Source organism: Gymnodraco acuticeps, unplaced genomic scaffold (genome assembly GCF_902827175.1).
Source record: "Gymnodraco acuticeps unplaced genomic scaffold, fGymAcu1.1, whole genome shotgun sequence".
In the NCBI taxonomy this organism is placed as follows: domain Eukaryota; kingdom Metazoa; phylum Chordata; class Actinopteri; order Perciformes; family Bathydraconidae; genus Gymnodraco; species Gymnodraco acuticeps.
Window position 1 is genome coordinate 1201969 of NW_022991760.1, and position 19652 is coordinate 1221620.

The following is a 19652-nucleotide window of genomic DNA, read 5'->3' on the forward strand; positions in this document are numbered from 1 at the left end:
AGTCATGCTGCAGGTACAGACCCCTGATCAGCTGACAGAGGATCCTGTCGAGGTAAATATCCCTTCTCCTGAATATGTTTGTCCCATGAATATGAGCAATATCAGGTATCCTGTACTATTTTGTATCCTTTGTTTCTTTCTTTTTTATATATTATATTTGTTATTTATTCAGTAAATATATTCTGTATGAATAAATATGAATAAAATAATAATAATATTGTTTTAAATATATGTATTTTCTCATGCTGAAATGTATATATCCACTTTTTTTCACTTTAACTTCAACAATGCCTTGTTTGAGAGGACATCTTAAGGTAATTGTCAGGTTCCAATTTGAATGTAGTGCTTCCACTGTGTCCGTTTAAAACACACAAAAAGTTAGAGGACATTTCATACAGTACAAATGATTCTGTTAGAAGCCCATGGAAACCTAGGGTATACTAGTGGAGGTTTAAGTACATCAAAGTTGTACTGCAAACTTTATTTCACTTTTTTCAATAGTATAAAAGGGAAATAAGCCACTCCCTTGGTTGTTAAATATCAATATGGCTTTATTAATCATGTCTGATCTTTGGTGTTGTCAAATGACAAAATGAAGTCATCTTTAAAATATTACATGTGTGACTGTTAAGACTATGTAAACTAGACCGATAAGTGTGTGTGTGTGTGTGTGTGTGTGTGTGTGTGTGTGTGTGTGTGTGTGTGTGTGTGTGTGTGTGTGTGTGTGTGTGTGTGTGTGTGTGTGTGTGTGTGTGTGTGTGTGTGTGTGTGTGTGTGTGTGTGTGTGTGTGTGTGTGTGTGTGTGTGTGTGTGTGTCTGACCTCCTCAGCTGTGACGGGTTCAGACGAGCGGCTGATGGCTGAGATGTGCATCATCTCCACATCCGGCTCGTTGTCGGTGTAGGTCCCGCCCTCGTCGGCGGTGTCTTCGAGGTCAGAAGTCAGCCGGCTGTCCATGCTGAGGTAGTCAGCGGACATGGCGGACAGGAAGGACAGACGCTCCACGTCCTGGCAGTCCAGATCACTCTCTACTACCTCCAGCTAGAAGAGACACATGATGGATCTTGGGTGCACAGGAAGGAAGGATGGACAGACGGAGAGCACGAGAACAAGAGAGAAGAAAGAAAGACAAACAGAGCCGAGCTGTAGCACTACTGGCAGGAAGTAGGAAGACACACAGTGAGCATGCTCAGAGCGCACACAGGTGGCTGCTATGCAGGTGACAGGAAGATAGTAGGTCCACTACATACTCCTGCCACTGAAGAACAACTGAGAAACCACCGGGCTGAAACTAATGCAGTCACAACAGTCCTGTAACACTCCCTCAGTGTGAGCTGGAGCTGCTTTAGGATCACTCATCACGAGGACGATGTAGTCTGTGTTACTGGAAGAGCTTGAATTCAAATGTCCTCTATCATTCAAATGTAACATTCAAATGAAATCACGGGTCCAGCGTTCCATTTTTTAGAAATCTATTAGTATATGTATTTATTATTAGTTAAGACAAGTAATAAATGTTGATTTGAGAAGTAAAATAAATATGCATCAGGGTAGAGTTGTCAGTTGAATCCCTTTGCCATGCTCTAGCAAAGCTCCTGATTTTATTTTTATTTTAAATTATATTTCTTTACATTGTTTTTGAAACCTTTTTGTCTTTGCTAAGTCTGTTTTCCAGTCCAGGAAAGCTGAGATGTTACATTCTACATGTTTGTACAAAGGACTGAGGCTAAAGCCATATCTACATTTCACCAAAACCACATTTTTAAAAACAAACATTTCTGATTAAATCCGGATCATTTGAAAGATGCGTAAATAGCATGGAAATGACTAAATGGGCTTTTAGTTACCTTGATATCACTGACTGGTGTTCACCGCAGAGGCGTGTGTTGGTGTGCCTGTATATCTATCTTTGTGAGAACCTGTTTGAATTGTAGACCTTCAAAGTGAGGACATGAGTGACTGGTTCTTCAAAGGTCTTCCTCTTTGATCTTCATTTTAGAATGAAGATCAGGGTTAGGGGAGGGGTCATCAACCTTAACTATCAAAAGAGCCACTTTCCCCTCTGCCACCAAATAAAGTTTGTGGAGAGCCGCTTAACATATTTTAAAAGAAAGATATATAAAAAACGAGTTTGTTGCATCTGTTAAATATTGACAGTGTATTGTTTTCTGGTTTGCTAATTTCTCAGAATATATCAAGCAAAGGCAAAAAGGAATCTATACAAGCAGAATTAAACTCTGTTTCATTTGTGACTTTTTTGGACTGATCAATGGTCAGATTTCCAAGGCCGGGCGTCTTTAACTCAGAATTATTGAACAGAGGTTAGGGTAAGGGGCTAGGGAATGTATTTTGTCAATGTCTGTCCTCACAAAGACAGAAGTGCAGGTGTGCCTGTATTGTGTTTGTTTGTGTTTTCTTACCTTGCCGTCAGAAACCCACACCGCCTGCATCTGCTGCCCTCTGATGGAGTCTTTGACGCTGCCGTACCAGGCGTCGTTGGCTGAGTTCAGATCAACGGTGGCTGAATGAGAAAACCATCCAACCTCAGCATTAACATAAAAATAAATAAATAATGACAAATATACAACTAGAGCTGCATCAGTACTACTGTAATACACTGAGGCGGAAGAAGTACTCAGATCTTGTACTTAAAGGTCACCTATTATGCAAAATCCACTTTTTCATGTATTTTACATCAACATGTGTCCCCTCTAAGAGACTCTGAACGTTTCAGGAACAAAGATTCTCTCTCTTTTTGTCCTGATCCATTTATATTAAAACCTGTCTGAAAATGAGCTGATCAGATTTTGGCCACTTTATGATGTCATAACGATGTGTTGGCTTGTGTAACCATTCGCCAATCACCAACCAAGGTAACCCCCCCCCCCCCCACCTTATCACCTGAATCTCCTCCTAGAGCACGATTGTGTTCTTCTTAACCAAATCTCTCTCAGAGGGGCGTGGGGAGGGGCTCCTTATTTTCATCTAAAGCAGGGGTGGGGAACCTGCGGCCCCAAATTGGCCCTCGAGGTAATTTATAAACACACGCAAAAAAGAAAAAAATTAAAGAAATCTAGACCGCAAAATAATTAAACAAGCGAGTGCCTGTTTTTCCTGGCCAAGGTCAGGGTCCTTGAACATAACACAAGCCTAACGTGTCATCACGTGGTATATGTCTCGTCTGACAGGGGTGTAGTTCTGACGGAGAGCACCAGAACGCAGCTCCGCTCCGGCACTTCAGAAAATTGCAGTACCCATAAGGAGCCGTACACATGCTGCAGTTTCTGCGTGGCTGTGTCTTTAGTTGAAAGCCCAGTGGCGATCTGTTCATCTGTCATACTGAGCATACAGTCAATAACTTTGTTGTTATTAGCATCTGGTTAGCTAGCTATGCTAACGAATATAAGAAGCTTTTTCTACAACCAGTGAGGTAGGCACATCTTTACATGATCATTATAGTTATAAAAAAACAAGAGAATAAAGTAAACAGGTATAAAATACTATATGACAGTAAAAAAAAGTTGTTATTAATAAACAAGAATACAGTTTAAAAGGGGAGTGATTTGTAAAATATCCATAAAGAAAAAGAAATCTGTTTACAGTTCTGTTTCATATGGGTGTTGAGAGATGTATCCATAGAGCTCCTAATGTTGCTCTCAAAGTGCAAAAATCTTCATGTCCACATGGATAGGAAACTAAATACATTTGCACACATCTTGTGTCCATATCTTTCTGTTTTGGTGGTCATGCCACACCGTGCACGTGAATGCATGCGCGAGTCAGATATCTGGATTAAGAGGTTGCTTTTTCTTTGCACACAATGAAAGAAAGGCAAAATGAGTGGGCTGTGATTTTAGTATTTTTAAGCAGAGGTCAATCATTTGTACGGCCCTCGGAGGATGTTGAAAACATTGAAATGGCCCTTGAGAGGAAAAAGGTTCCCCACCCCTGATCTAAAGTAACAGACAGAGAATCAGCACTTTGGAAACAGGGCTGAAACAGAGGGAATTATGGGTAATGCTGCAATGATCTGTTTGGTGTTTGGAGCCAAACACTTCAGAGACATGTTTTGTGTACATCTGAGACCTATAATGTATTGATGAAAAACAGTATAATAGAGGACCTTTAAGTAAAAGTAGAAGCACCAGAATGTAGGAATACTCTGTTACAAGTAAAAGTCCTGCATTGAAAATGTTACTCAAGTAAAAGTACAAAATCTAAATCGTATTTAAGTACAGTACTCGGGTAAATGTACTTAGTTACTTCCCAACTGTGTTAATACAGCTGACCGTGGGTGTGAGGCTGTACCAGTGAACAAGTGAGCGCAGGTCTTCCTCAGTTTGACGGCCTGTTCGTAGAGTTTGCGGGCGCTGCGATTGGAGTTAGGGGCGATCCTCTGTCTCATGGTCTTAATGCCATGCTTGCTGTCTGGGTTGAAGAAGATGACAATGGGGTACCACTGGGTGTAGTTCAGGGTGTCCACTGCCTTAGGGGTCACATCCAGCAGGGCGTGCTTGTCCTTTGTGGAGGAGGAATGGGGACACAATGGTTAACAGGCCTAATGGGGTCCTTGTCTCACCAGACAGGCCGTGGATCAGCTCAGATCTCTCATGTCTTTGCCAAGGAGGTTCATTTCTCAGCTCAGTTTGTGTGACTGTCAGCAGGATTACAGAAGGGTTACATTTGGCACACAAGTGGTGATAACAAAGAAAGAGTTACTTTGTGCCTTGTATAGCTTTTGTGGATGTTACTTTTAAACAATCTGTCTCTTTCTTTTTAATGCTTGATTTAAGTGTTTTATTTTGTACTTGTATCTGTGCTTTCTTCTGTCCCTGGCCTACAACAGTACATCAATAAATATCATCTTAATAATGGAGTGTGGGTGTATATGCCAGAGGTGGGGACTCGAGTCACATGACTTGACTCGAGTCAGACTCGAGTCGCATATTTTTTGACTTGAGCCTTGCTTGACTAACATTGATAAAAGACTTGACTTGACTTTGACTTGGTATTCATGACTTGAGACTTGATTTAAGCTTGAGATAGATGACTTGACAAATTAAATATTTGCGTTTGTTTTTGTATTGAGATATTACGTTTAGTTTTTTTGAAAAACGTGATTATAGCGCCATGCGCGCAAACCTGGCAACCAACTAAGGCAGGAGTCTCAGACCGTTTCTCAATCGCGAGTGTCACTGCCCGATCGGTACTGCGCATGTGCGAGATGGTCCGCCATATTGGACAACTCCGGACGGCAACCCAAGATGGACATAAAACGAGAGAGATGAGTTATTGTTATTACAACGTGACTTCACTATTATTTAACAACTCTTTTTATTGGGTTCTTTTATTTGGGGTTAAGTACATTGTCAGAATAAGTGAGAAGTTAATGTAACTTCTGTTGACAGCCATATGCCATACATGTTTGCATACATTCACAGTAAATATTTATTCAGTATGATAGCTGTCTAACAGAAGTTAAGAGAGAGAGAGAGAGAGAGAGAGAGAAAGAGGGAGAGAGAGAGAGAGAGAGGGAGAGAGAGAGAGAGAGATAGAGAGATAGAGGGAGAGAGAGAGAGAGAGAGATAGAGAGAGAGAGAGAGAGAGAGAAGAGAGAAAGAGAGGAAGAGGGAGAGAGAGAGAGAGAAAGAGAGAGAGAGAGAGAGAGAGGGGGAGAGAGAGAGGAAAAGAGATGCCTCGTTGATTTCCCCTGTGTTGTTATCAGAAGTTACTGTAAACTGTTGAATAATGTAGTTCATCTACTTTTAGTAGTTTGTTTAAATGTTTTAATGATGTTGTTTTTGTTTGTAGAAGTGCATCATTCCTTGATTTATTGTAAAATGAATCTGAACTTTTTGATCTGCTATGATGATAAACTGAAGCAATTTCTAAATTAACCCAATTAAGTGAGTTTTAAATATCGTCCTACTTATGTAGTTTATAAGGAAATTATAACAAATAACAAATGAAATGATTTGAAAATGATATCTATGTAGGCGCTGACGCTGTTGGCGGTTCTAGTGTTAACAGACATTTTAATTAAATATGTGTAAAATTAGCAAATGCCATATATGATTTTCTTACCTGGAATTCTGCCTTTTTGAACAGGCTTTTTGAGTCCTAGCTATATTGTCTGCAGTTCTAGGGTTAATATGAATCTAATATGATTGTCATCGGTCTAAATTAGATTTCAAATGATTAACTGTGTATGTAATGAAGATCATAGTGTGGGTTGAATCCATTTTCATAACCACTGTCTTTTAACTGATGCGGAAACTGGGCTTATTCATCAGAATGTCGTATGACTTGACTTGACTTGACTTGACTCTCACCACAGTGACTTGGGACTTTTTGATACTTGTAGGTCAAGCCTTGAGATGTGCTCATGACTTGCACATGTAGGACTTACTCCCACCTCTGGTATATGCACATATGAATAGTGGTATGTATGTATGTATACATCTATAGTTAATAGCTGTTCTTGTCCTACTCAGCCTTTTGCATCCTATTTGAACAAACTCTAAATAGAGCTGTATCAATTGAATTTGTGTTCCTTTATTGTAAATGATTAAATGTACTTCCTTAAACTGTGTTTTTTACAAACCAAATAGATCAGCTTTGAGGAAATAGTGCCTGAGCCTGTTCCTCTCACAGAGACAGTGCCTGACCTACGAGATGATGAGCTTGTTCCTAACGGGAACTTATCACTTCCTGTTCATGATGTTTCTCTCATCCACAGCTGCTGCTTAGATCTCCATGAGAGCCACTGACCAACCTGCGAACCATCACACTAACTAAATAACAAATATACTATCTTACTAACTTAGTAGCTAACTATCTTACTAACTTACTGATTCAACTTATAAACTAACTAACTAACCATCACACTATCTAACTAATTACATTTTTAACTTATTAACAAACGAGCTAACTAGCTATCTAACTAACTTATTTACTAACTAACTATCCAACTAACTTACTATCTATTTAACTATCTTTTAAACCTTCTAACCAACTGTCTAACTAACTAACTAGATGAACTAAACACAGATCCCAGTTGAGAAGAGGTTGATAATGCTGCAGCTGGTTGACAAAACCCTTTAAATCTCACACTTCAAGGACACTGATAGATTAATAGGATACTGCTTCGATTTCAATCGATGTGTGTTTCAGTGTGAGTGGGCACCTGCTCGATGATTTGTCGGATGGTGTTGAGGCGAACCACTCCGGAGGACTTCTCTGATCCGGCGTCTTTCGGCTCGGTTTCTAACATAAGAACAGAGAAACAGTGGGGGGGGGGATTTAGCAGAAACACCAGGACACCTAACACCCACTGACACTGACTCCGGGACTCACTGGCAACCACAAACAGGTCGGGCATCTCGGAGGCCAGCTTCTCATTGGCAGCGTCAGCTATGGGCCCGAACAGAACCACGGGGCGGCGGAAACCAGCTGCAACGACACGGGGCTCATTACAATGCTGCCACACACTGAAGACACTGAAACGTTGACTTTAATGAAATGTATCATGTCAAAACATTTCATAACTGTATTAGGTTAGTTGAAGGCAATACTATTAAGTTGAACCTGATATTTTTTATTTACACTTAATATTATTGCATTCAACTAACCTAATACAGTTATATTTAATCTGTATTAGACGTAATACATTTAATTAAAGTCAGTTTTTTTAGTGCAGTACATTATGTAGTAAGAAAACACATTAATTTGAAACACAACAAAGGTATGTAACTTACATTACAAGACATTTTACAGTTCAACCTGGTGATACACTACGTAATAAGGACGTTTCTAAATGAAATGATACATACCATTAATCATTCTTGCTATAATATCAACCTGCTTAGTCAAATCTTTGTCAGAATATATTATTTCCAATCTAAAAGTATACGGTTGTGGCTGTGCAGCATTAAAGCTTGTTTAAAGCAATGTAGACATGTTCTGAAGAACATAAGGCTCAAACTCTCGTACTTTTAGCCAGTCACATAGAACAGGAAAAAAACACATGTAAATACGTGATGCTTCAGCGGGTCTATATCCATTACATAATGGTGACAGACATCTACCTTTCATTAAAGTCAATGTGTTCTTTTTTTCAGTGTAGACTACAACATTAAAATCCTCCTGTGTGATCTAGTTGTTTTTTTCAGTCAGACCCCAGAGACGAGTGTCTCCATGAACAGAGACTCAGCCACCTTCTCGCAGCACCACCCGCTCGTATGCTGGGAAGCGGGTGGCCAGGGTCGGAGTGCTCAGGTTCTCCCTGCTCTTCCTCAGGTCCTTCCTCTTCACAGAGCGCTGAGCTCGCAACCTCCAGAAGTCCGCTCGATCGACCGCCACTGCTTTATGAGCACTCTGCACACTGGCCATCTGCTCCGCTCTGCCAGGGAGCACAAACAACATGGATTTATCCATCGATTCAGGCATTGTGGAGGAGCCGGGGGCTTCAGATGTTCATTGCCAAATATACACTCTAGCTACTGTGCATACGACAATAAAGCCTTTGAAACTTTACATCCTTCTTTTACATTAGGGACAAATAATTGACCAGTTTTGTCATGTTGACCTTTGATGGTTCTCAGCAATAAATGATGAAGTTATGGTGGAAGACTCTTCCAAGAGTTATTTGTATTCTTTCTATGGCAACAATATTTCATCACCGCTGTTGGTAAACCAAAATAGCATTGCCCCTTTGGATTTGATCATCTCTTTGTGCTACTATATATTGTTTTTCACCATTAACACCAAACAGAGGATGCTTGCTCTCACACTTTGTATGAATAGGCTTCACCGCTCAATCTGACAGCTGATGAGGAAGGCGACTCGTGTTCTTCTCCTTGAATTACTACACTGATGTCATCAGTGAAATCTTTTCAACTTTATGCACTCCAAAAAACAACAGCACTCTCAGAAAAAGGACGCTGGGTGCGGCGCTTTTTCTCGAGGCGGCAGCATGCAACCAGAGATGGAAGAAGTACTCAGATCCTTTATCCTTTCTTTTTTGTAGAAGTAGATCTACTTTGCTTTTAAAATAATCCAATACACGTAAAGGCCTGAAAAGGGCACATAAGTAAAATACTTGAATATTACAAGTAGTGAGGCCCTACCTGCTCTTGTTGGGGATGAGGCCCTTCTCCAGCAGCTGCTTGTCCTTGCCCACACGGACAGCCAGCCAGTTGCCCAGCTTCCCGTCGTACAGCGTGTCCACCACCTTGAAGACGTCCCCCCGGCTGAAGGCCAGGCTCTGAGGGGTCTCCTTCTCATACTCAAAGTGCGTCCGGATGAAGAAGGAGTCTCCACGCCCCGACACCAAGATATCATTATAGACTAGAGAAACAAAGAGGAATAGATAAAGGGAAGGAGCATTAAAGAGGGGAAACAAAGGAACAGAATGAGGCTCCGACAGTGTATGAAACAGATACTGTCTGACAAATAATGTCATATATTTAAGGTGTTGGTCAGATGTATAGTCTGTCTTATTTACATTCTTAATGGAAATTCTTCTTTACAAAGTATGGTTTTGAAATGTCAGCTGCTCTGACTATTAGTTCTGTGATGTTAGTTGATAAGTGATGCGTATTGTATTACTGATCAAAGATAGAGGAATACTTCAATAAAGGCCAGAAAGCTAATACTCTTGGATGTAAGCTATGCCGAATATTTTGGGACTTGTCCTTGTATTATCAGTACAGTTGAAGACAAACGGGAAAGAAAAAGTAGGGATGATATGCCACAGGATGCCGGCTCTAAAAGGAACAGCTAATAATAATATAACAATAATGTCCATGAGTTGAAGTTTAGAGCACCACAGAACTAGTGCACCTTTGAGCTGAGAATGTGTATTACATGCCCTTCATGCTCACATTCCCTTCCTTATTTGCACATTCAAAGCAAATTGCACACATTTGATCTGACTGTTGCATTGGAATGAACAGCACTGCCTGCTGCGGGGGGGCTTCCTGATGTGATGTGTGTGGTCTGACAGAGCGCTGACCCAAGAGGACCAACAGAGGCCACAGTCATACTGCCTCTACTCTACTACTGCAGGCTGGCTACACACACCACTTCACACACACGGTGGACTCAGCTGCAGCACACACTCAGTCCACTCATACTGATGAGATACAGGAAACAAAGGTACACCTCTAAAATCCTTCAAAGACATGTGAGCAGTGAACCCAGAGGAACTACAACATGTCCACAACGACCTCCCTGACCTTTCTTATCATCCACTACCATTTGTGTTTGGTGTGAGGACCTGCTGGTTCTCTCTGATGACCTCACATGTCCTCGCCTCAGAGCGGTGCGGGGGGGGTCACACAGTGTGCCAGGGGGTCAGTGCTCTGCTCCTTTCATGTGATTTTGCCTCATAAATAGATTTCTCCAATGAAAAGGCCACACGCTCAGGGGGCCGATGCTCTCATTACATAACACAGTTTGAGGCGTGTGCCCATGTGTGTCACGGCTGGCTGAACCAAAACTAGCCTGATCCGGACTAAATGCCTCGGGGGGGGCAAGCTGGTATCTCTATCATTAACTGGAAACACAGAGAGAGAGAGAGAGAGAGAGAGAGAGAGAGAGAGAGAGAGAGAGAGAGAGAGAGAGAGAGAGAGAGAGAGAGAGAGAGAGAGGGAAGAGAGAGAGAGAGAGAGAGACAGAGAGAGACAGAGAGAGAGACAGAGAGAGAGAGAGAGACAGAGAGAGACACAGAGAGAGAGAGAGAGAGAGAGACAGAGACACATAGAGAGAGAGAGAGAGAGAGAGAGAGAGACACAGAGAGAGAGAGGAGGAGAGACTGTGGTTCTGTGCTGTGAAGGTGTCAGTTGCCTGACAAAGCATTGTGGGACAGTATGCTGTTTTCAGGGATGTTCCGCTAGTTGATGTTGGGAGTAGAATTGTCCTTAACGAAGTGCTCGGTATTAGAAAATAATAGAGTATTCAGTAAAATCAGTGTAATGTAAGGTGTGTACAGTGACTGCATCAGAGATGTGTGTGTGCAACTTCAGGTGTAAGAAAGTTGAGGGCCCAGCTGCCAAGGCCTGTATGCAGGAGTAGTGAGGTGTTTGTGTGTTTGAAGGAGGGTGCATGCAAGGACAGAGGCCCATGGTTGAAGGCTGATAACTGGATGGAAAAAGGGGGTCCTGAAACTAAAAGTGGTAGGAGTAGCTGGAGGGCATTTTCTAGTGAGGGCATTCAGCCCTCACTAGAAAACACTGAAGTCATAGAACATCAAGCCAACATAGGAGGAGAAAGTGTCAAAATAGAACAAGCTCTCAAAAACAATGGGATTACAGTTTGTAGATGGAACAGCAGGGGTTAGCACTTTAAAAAGGAGAGAGCATATTCACATCCGGAGACTGGCCTGGGTTTTCATTCTCTTAAGAATACAACTGAGTGCATCAGACTGTGATCGTCTGCAGTGCATTCTGTGAACCTGATGAGACTCCACGTGCTGAAGAGGTGCGTGTTCATATTCTAGCCCAAGCCTGGAGCTTTGTTTTTATACACACCATCGGCATTTCATATCAAAAAGTTGTGTGTTATACCTCACTACAGGGCAGTGGTACTGAGACCACTCTCTTTAAAAGGTCTCCTATTATAAGCATATATTATAGGTCTCAGATATATAAAAAACATGTCTATGAAGCGTTTTGCTCAAAATGCCAAACAGATAACCCATTCTAGCCATGCCTCATAGCCCTCTATTTCAGCCCTGTTACTAAAGTGCTGATTCCAGGTCCGTAGCTTTATTAAAGAAACAAAAGAAAACGAGACGAGAGCTCATGCTACTCAGCTAAATGCTGCCGTGATTAAACAAACCACATCAAGGATTATTTCTGAAACAGTATGGAGCTCAAATGCTTTTTCTCTTGCGGGTTTATCACAAGATGAGTTCCTTTTTATTTCCTGCTATTTATACATGCTCTCCAGTACAGGTTAGCTCTGAGTGTTAGCGATGCTAATGTAAACACAGACCATATTACGTCCAAAACAGTCAGGCATTGTTTCTGATAGCAACGTGTCTGATAGTACCGTGGGTTCACATTTCAGATATTACGTCATATCGGCAGCAAATCTGGATCAGCTCCGTTGTAGCCCCGTTTTTAGAGATTTGGGTACGGAGGAAAAGAGAGAGGGTTTTATTCTCTTGACACTTTGTGTGTTCCCTGACACACCGGCTCTGTTCTCTACTATTTACGGGCTTGAGGAGTGACTGATTACATATAACGGGATAATGTAATCAGGATTTTTTTTAAAAGTTACTTTTAGGGCTGTCGAAGTTCAAGCGTTAAACTTTCAACATCGATAGCCAATGGTGGAAGAAGGAAAAGTATTTGTTATGCGTAATGGCCCTTTTCAGAATGCTGTTTATTAACTTACTGGATTATGATTATTGATGCATGTGTTTGTTAAGGTGGAGCTGATTTTAATTACTTTTGTATATCCTACTGCTGCTGGGTATCTTAACCCATCATTTCATATTTATTACTTGATTTATATTTGTATTAGCTTATGATCTAAATCTGTAAGTAACTAAAGTTGTCAGATACATGCAGTAGAGTCAACATTACAATAAAGGCGTTTAAAATGAAGGGGAGTGGAAGTATAAAAGCCCATAAAAAAGAAAATACCCTAGTACCTCATTTTGAATTGTTTCAATAATAATAAACATGAATTTTCTGTAAAGCAATTAGGACCTTTAGGGGTTCATTTACAACAGATACATAAGTGTGATTCATTGGAGATTGCATTTAATTGATTTCATCTTAACTTTATTCCTTTACAGTTACAAAAAAGACGCCATCAGAATACTGCTATATTTGTAAAAAGTGAGAATTACTAGCAGTATTACAATTTTCTTTCAAAAAAGAGCCTTTTGTGTTTGAGCTTATGTGTTGTTAAATATTTTAATTCTTACCTAATGATGGCACTAGACTGTTCCTTTTAGAGACAAAGAAATGTTGCAATAAATGGGGCGAAGCCTGCGAGCTAGTTCAGGCAGTCAACTGGAGCACCAATGATACATTAACACGTGACGCGCCTCGTCCCTCTTACAACCAACCAAACACATTCTCCTAAACATGCCGCTCTATTTAAGCTGCCAGGTCTTCTGCCTCTGCCTCGCTCATGCTGCTGCTGCTGCTGCTGCTCTCCTGCCCCCCCCCCCCACCCCAGCTCCACCCCAGCTTCCACCTGTAGGCTCGGGGATAGTTATCTAATCATCACTCAATGTTCTTTGTAAATCTGTGGAGTAATGAGGCCTGAGCCTAGACGCCAAACTCAAACTATATGCTGCTTATAATAAACATTAAAAAACACGTGAGTTGTCTGGCTGAACACTGTTTATGAAGATGTTATCAGTGTAATACATGTAAGTGTTTTTGCTGCTGTCAGTGGAGGGGGTGTGTTACCGTCAGGTTTGCTCTGAGCCAGGATGGTGACCATTTCCCCTTTAGGAATCTCCAACAGGAAGAGCACGGCTTCCTCTCTCACCACTCCTTGAAAATCAACATTGTTCACCTTCAAGACACAAACAAAGGAAACAGGAATAGCTTGCTGTTTATAAAATGCTATTTGTTGTGGAAATATTTTCCAAGGCCCATAACTTTGACCCAGTTTATCAGTTCAAACTGTCCTGACTGAGCACACACACCTCGTAACCTTGGCTGCTGTGCTCTCAGTGTTCTGTCTCCCTGTTCCTGCCTGTTGGCGTCAGCTGATAGAGGTGTTATGATTCTATGTTCCTGCCTGTTGGATCAGCTGATAGAGGTGTTATGATTCTATGTTCCTGCCTGTTGGATCAGCTGATAGAGGTGTTATGATTCTATGTTCCTGCCTGTTGGATCAGCTGATAGAGGTGTTATGATTCTATGTTCCTGCCTGTTGGCGTCAGCTGATAGAGGTGTTTTATTTTGTTTCATTTTATTTGGTTGTTTAGCCCCTCATGCTATAATCATGTGTATTTTCTCCATTCCTGTTCATGTGTCTTCTCGCAATTATCACTGGCCCTGTGTATCTCCTAATCGATATAACCGGCCTGCTCTCGTCTATCCCACATGCTCCACTGAGATCCAACATCTAGTTTCTGGTGGCCTGTGGAACTGCCAGTCAGCTGTTCCTAAGGCTGACTTCATCTCTGGCTACGCCTCCCTGCAGTCTCTGGATTTCCTTGCTCTCACTGAGACCTGGATTACTCCATCCAACACATCCACCCCAGCAGCTCTCTCCACAGCATATTCCTTCTCCCATACACCCAGACCAACTGGCAAAGGAGGTGGCACTGGTCTCCTGCTCTCTCCCAAATGGAGCTTTTCCCTCTTCAAGCTACCTAACTTCACTCCTTCCACCTTTGAATTCCATGCCGTCACAGTAACCCATCCTATACAGCTAACCATTGTTGTTCTCTACCGTCCGCCAGGCGCCTTGGGGGACTTCTTGGAGGAATTACCGCTGGGTAGTGGTGGTCTAATGGATAGTGAGGTGGGCTGAAGATCGGAGGGTTGTGAGTTCAAATCCCGTCTGGAACACCACCACCAGTGTGCCCTTGAGTAAGGCCCTTAGTTACTCCAGGGAGAATGTCCCTGAAATTGGTAATTGTAAGTCGCTTTGGATAAAAGCGTCAGCTAAATGAAATGTACATGTACATGTACAATTAGATAATCTCCTCTCACACATCCCTGAAACTGGCCCTCCCGCTGTACTTCTCGGAGACTTCAACCTCCAGACGGGGAAGATAGACGAACTAACATCTCTGTTAACCGCCTTTGCTTTCTCACTGTCTCCGTCCCCACCGACTCATAAAGCTGGCAATGTCCTTGATCTCATTTTCTCAAGGAACTGCGCTACTTCTAACCTCTCTGTAAACCCGCTCCACACATCCGATCACTTCTTCATTTCATTCTCTCTACCCCTTTCCAAACATAACAAACTAATCTCTTCTCATCCTGCACTTGTCCGCCGTAACCTTCGCTCCCTCTCCCCCTCTACCTTTGCCTCGTCGGTGCTCTCAGCCCTCCCTTCCTCTGACTCGTTCCAACTCCTGCCTCCAAACTCTGCTGCAGAAACTCTCCTCTCTACTCTCTCATCCACTCTGGACTCGCTCTGTCCTCTCACATCTCGGCAGGCTCGTCAGTCCCCTCCTGCTCCCTGGCTAAATGATGCACTGCGTGCTAATAGAACCGTCCTTAGGGCAGCAGAGCGGAAATGGTGGAAATCCAAACACCGTGAAGACCTCCTAACCTATCAAGCTCTCCTCTCCTCTTTCTCTGCTTCGATCTCTCAGGCAAAAAGCACTTTCCTTCAAGATAAGATCCAATCTTCCTATTCCAATCCTAAAAAACTATTTTCCATCTTCTCCACCCTCTTGGACCCTCCAAAAGCTCCTCCCCCCTCCTCACTTCTGTCAAGCGACTTTGTTACCCACTTTGAAAAAAAGGTTAATGATATTCGCTCTTCTTTTTCTGACTCACCTTTACTCACCGCTGGGTCACCAGACCCTCCTTCCACCAACACACTTACCTCCTTTTCCCCTCTCTCTCCAAGTGAGGTTCTTACCCTCATTACCTCTGCCCGCCCTACCACCTGTCCTCTGGACCCTATCCCCTCAAACCTCCTTCAGACTATCGCTCCTGATATTCTACCGTTTCTCACCCATTTCATCAACACTTCTCTAACTTCTGGTCACTTTCCAAACAGTCTCAAGGAGGCAAGAGTAAACCCTCTCCTAAAGAAACCCACTCTCAACCCGTCTGATGTTATAAACTACAGGCCTGTCTCTCTCCTCCCGTTCCTGTCTAAATCACTTGAACGCGCTGTCTTTAAACAACTCTCCTGTTATCTCAATCAGAACAACCTTCTGGATCCGCACCAGTCTGGTTTCAAGGCAGGTCACTCCACAGAAACTGCTCTCATTGCTGTCACGGAGGAACTGCACACTGCCAAAACTGCATCCCTCTCCTCTGTCATCATCCTGTTGGACCTGTCTGCAGCATTCGACACGGTGAATCATCAGATCCTCCTTCGCACTCTCCAAAAACTTGGAGTTTCAGGCTCTGCACTTTCCCTCCTCACCTCATACCTGAAAGACCGTACCTACAGGGTGACTTGGAGAGGGTCTGAGTCCGACCCTTGTCAATTAACTACGGGGGTCCCTCAGGGCTCTGTTCTTGGTCCCCTCCTCTTCTCCCTGTACACAAACTCGCTCGGATCAGTCATTAGCCCGCATGGTTTTTCTTTTCTTCGTTTACCACTGCTACGCTGATGACACCCAATTAATTCTGTCCTTTCCCCGCTCAGAGACCCAGGTCGTCGCACGCATCTCTGCTTGTCTAGCTGACATCTCTCAGTGGATGTCTGCTCACCACCTCAAACTCAACCTTGACAAGACTGAGCTGCTCTTCCTTCCGGGAAAAGATTGTCCCACTCTTGACCTAACAATCAACATCGGCACCTCAGTTGTTTCCCCGACTCAGACTGCAAGGAATCTGGGTGTGACCCTAGATAACAACCTGTCCTTCACTGTAAACATCGCTGCTACAACCCGTTGCTGCAGATACACGCTTTACAACATCAAGAAGATACGTCCCCAGCTGACACAGAAAGCGACTCAGGTTCTGGTCCAGGCTCTCGTCATCTCACGCCTAGACTACTGCAACTCCCTCCTGGCTGGTCTACCTGCATGTGCCATCCGACCTCTGCAGCTCATCCAGAATGCAGCGGCTCGTCTGGTCTTCAACCTTCCTAAATTTTCCCACACTACTCCGCTCCTCCGCTCGCTTCACTGGCTTCCGGTAACTGCTAGAATACACTTCAAGACACTGGTACTTGCTTACCATGCTGCGAATGGATCTGGCCCTTCGTACATCCAGGACATGGTTAAACCGTACACCCCAGCGCGTGCACTACGCTCTGCATCAGCCAAACGACTCGCTGCGCCCTCGCTGCGAGGGGGACCCAAGTTCCCAACGGCGAAAACACGTGGGTTTGCTGTCCTGGCTCCAAGATGGTGGAATGAGCTCCCCATTGACATCAGGACGGCAGATAGCATGCACATCTTCCGGCGCAAACTGAAAACTCATCTCTTTCGACTCCACTTCGAGCGATAGAACTATTAACGAAGCACTTTTATACTAATAAAGGACTGGCTTTTCTAAAGCCAGTTGAGTAGCACTTGAAATGTTTTTGCTCTATGAAACCTGATGTACTTATATGATTCTGTTTTCTTCAAGTTGTATTTTGTTGGACGAACGCACTTATTGTAAGTCGCTTTGGATAAAAGCGTCAGCTAAATGCAATGTAATGTTATGATTTTATCTTGTTATGCAGCAGTTTGATGATGCTCTCAGAACTAGTTAAATACATGGGTCTGAGGTAGAGTTCTTCAGAATTGACGTGGCAACTCTACCGTGAAGTCAGAACCTCTGGCTCTTGGACTTGTGATGTGAATCTCTCCGGCCGTAACTCCAAATAAACCTCCAGTGTTTTGACATCAAAGTTCCTGCTCTTCCTGTGTCTCCTTCCTGAGTCGGTGACTCCCACTGCATTGCTACACAGAAGTTTCCCTTACACCATTGTAATTTGAACTATGTCTGATTTGAAAGTATTGCTGTTTATGAAATGGATGTTGGTGTTTCTGAACTGTTTACCTTTAGGATTTGGTCCCCTATGTGCAGACCCTCCTTCTCGGCAGGACTGCCCTCTTGAACACTGGCGATGAAGATACCCACATCATTTCCTCCTGCCAGCCTCAGCCCCACACTGTCCCCCTTCTGGAAATTCACCATCACCGTGTTGGGCCTGCAGAGAACACACATTCTGCTGTTTACCAGAGGAGGGAGAAGTACTCAGATCTTGTGATTAACAAAAAAAGTAAAAGTACCAAAGTGTAGGAATACTCTGTTACAGTAAAAGTCCTGCATTCAAAATGTTACTCAAGTAAAAGTAGAAAAGTATTAACATCAAAATATAGTGAAAGTAGCGACAGTAAAAGTTGTCGTTGTTTGATTGGTCCTTTTCAGAATAATATATATGATGTGTTTTATAATGAAAGTGTTGACTTTGTATACTGCAGGGTAGCTTGTGGATTTACTCCAGGTGGAACTAAAGTCTGATTTAACACTTGATTATATTTCACATCATTCATCCACATCTGTGAAGTAACTAAAGGTACTAAATACATGTAGTGGAATAAAAGTACACTTTTTACCTCTGAATTGTAGTGAAGTAGAAGTAAAAGGTATCAAACAATTGACATACGTAATAAGTCAAGTACAAGTACCTCAAAATTGTACTTAAGTACAGTACTTGAGTACATTTACTGAATTACTTTACACCACTGCTGTTTACGATATGAGCCAGGTTTACTAACATATCATTGCAAAGCAGAGGTGAAAATTGTTTTATTTAAACTTGTAACATTACGACAGAAAATCATACAGTACATTTCCATGAAAACACCAACTAACGTACGAAGTGAAATATCATGGATGCATCTGAAGTCAATCTAAGGTACCTAAACCCTGCCAATCATAGAGAAAAAAGAAAAACTCACCCATATATCTTTTCATCTTCTGGACTTGGTCGGAGGAGAATCTTTGGTGTGGTTGTTATGGCAACTAAAGATAAGGAAATCAGGTGTAAGCATCTGCAATGCTACAAACATGACCGGTCAGTAAAAGTCAATGCATAAAAGCTGAATTGATAATTAAGTATAAAATATAACTACTATAACTTTACTATTTACTATTACTACACTATAGAGTGGTGCAGTTGGATCATATGTTTGCAGGACGACCCAGAAGTTAGCTTTACAAGGGCTCTCTACGAACGAGCAATGGGATTTTTCCACTGGATTTCAATATATTGCAGAAAATAACTGAAACGTTGACTTTAAGTAAATGTATCGTGTCAACACATTTCATATAACTGTATTAGGTTAGGTTAGTGAAACCAATAATATTTAGTTGAACCTAATATTTTTGATTTAACCTTGAATGCCAGTTTAGTTTTGTGAATGTGTAATTTTTGCAATTTGTTAGTTAGCACATATCAAACTTGCCAAGATGAAAATATGTCAGAGGTTGGGTTTAAAGCTTGTTCAAAAAAATAACAAATTCAAGCAGTTTTAAGAACAAAACAATGGTAAACAGGTATATAAATAGTCACTGTTCAGTCACCACGGCACCCAGTAGACCACCAATAAAGACATTATTGTCAATGTTGTACAATAAAACTGCCTATAACTATTAATAAAAAACTGTTGAGCTTATTAATATTATTGCTGGATTCTACCTCAGTCACCGCATAGTTCACGTACGTCAGATACTTAAATGTGTTTCTTAACCATGAGTTATACTATATACTTATTTTATTAACGTGTGCTTCGGCTGCTTCCCTCTTAATTTAATAACTTAGCCTACTTAGTATTCGCCTTTTATCTTCACTGTCCCTTTGCTGTAACACTTCAAATATCCCCGCTGTCGGGGTGAATAAATTAATACTGTTTATGATAAACAATTCAAACAGTCCCAAAACAAGGGGATGTTTTATATTCAGTGGAATCAGCTTTTAGTCATTTATTATAGTGATTCGAGTGTGTCATTGTCACTGTGTGTGTTTTGATGTTGCTGGGTG

At 42.1% G+C, this 19652-nt stretch overlaps 1 protein-coding gene across 7 annotated transcripts in view; it reads right to left on the reverse strand.

The window, feature by feature from the left end:
• Positions 1 to 19652, reverse strand: part of LOC117534963 (tight junction protein ZO-2-like) — a 127373-nt gene that overhangs the window by 12660 nt on the left and 95061 nt on the right. For all 7 annotated transcript variants that reach the window (XR_004567347.1, XM_034199246.1, XM_034199248.1 and 4 more), the window contains 10 exons: positions 18571 to 18634; positions 17666 to 17816; positions 13433 to 13541; positions 9128 to 9347; positions 8216 to 8400; positions 7356 to 7451; positions 7186 to 7265; positions 4308 to 4518; positions 2420 to 2520; positions 822 to 1040 (listed from right to left, as the gene is read on the reverse strand). Coding sequence is in view for 6 of the 7 variants with exons in the window: in XM_034199246.1 (XP_034055137.1) it covers positions 822 to 1040; positions 2420 to 2520; positions 4308 to 4518; positions 7186 to 7265; positions 7356 to 7451; positions 8216 to 8400; positions 9128 to 9347; positions 13433 to 13541; positions 17666 to 17816; positions 18571 to 18634 (1436 nt within the window). In the remaining variant the exon portion in view is untranslated. The remainder of the gene's footprint in view (positions 1 to 821; positions 1041 to 2419; positions 2521 to 4307; positions 4519 to 7185; positions 7266 to 7355; positions 7452 to 8215; positions 8401 to 9127; positions 9348 to 13432; positions 13542 to 17665; positions 17817 to 18570; positions 18635 to 19652) is intronic.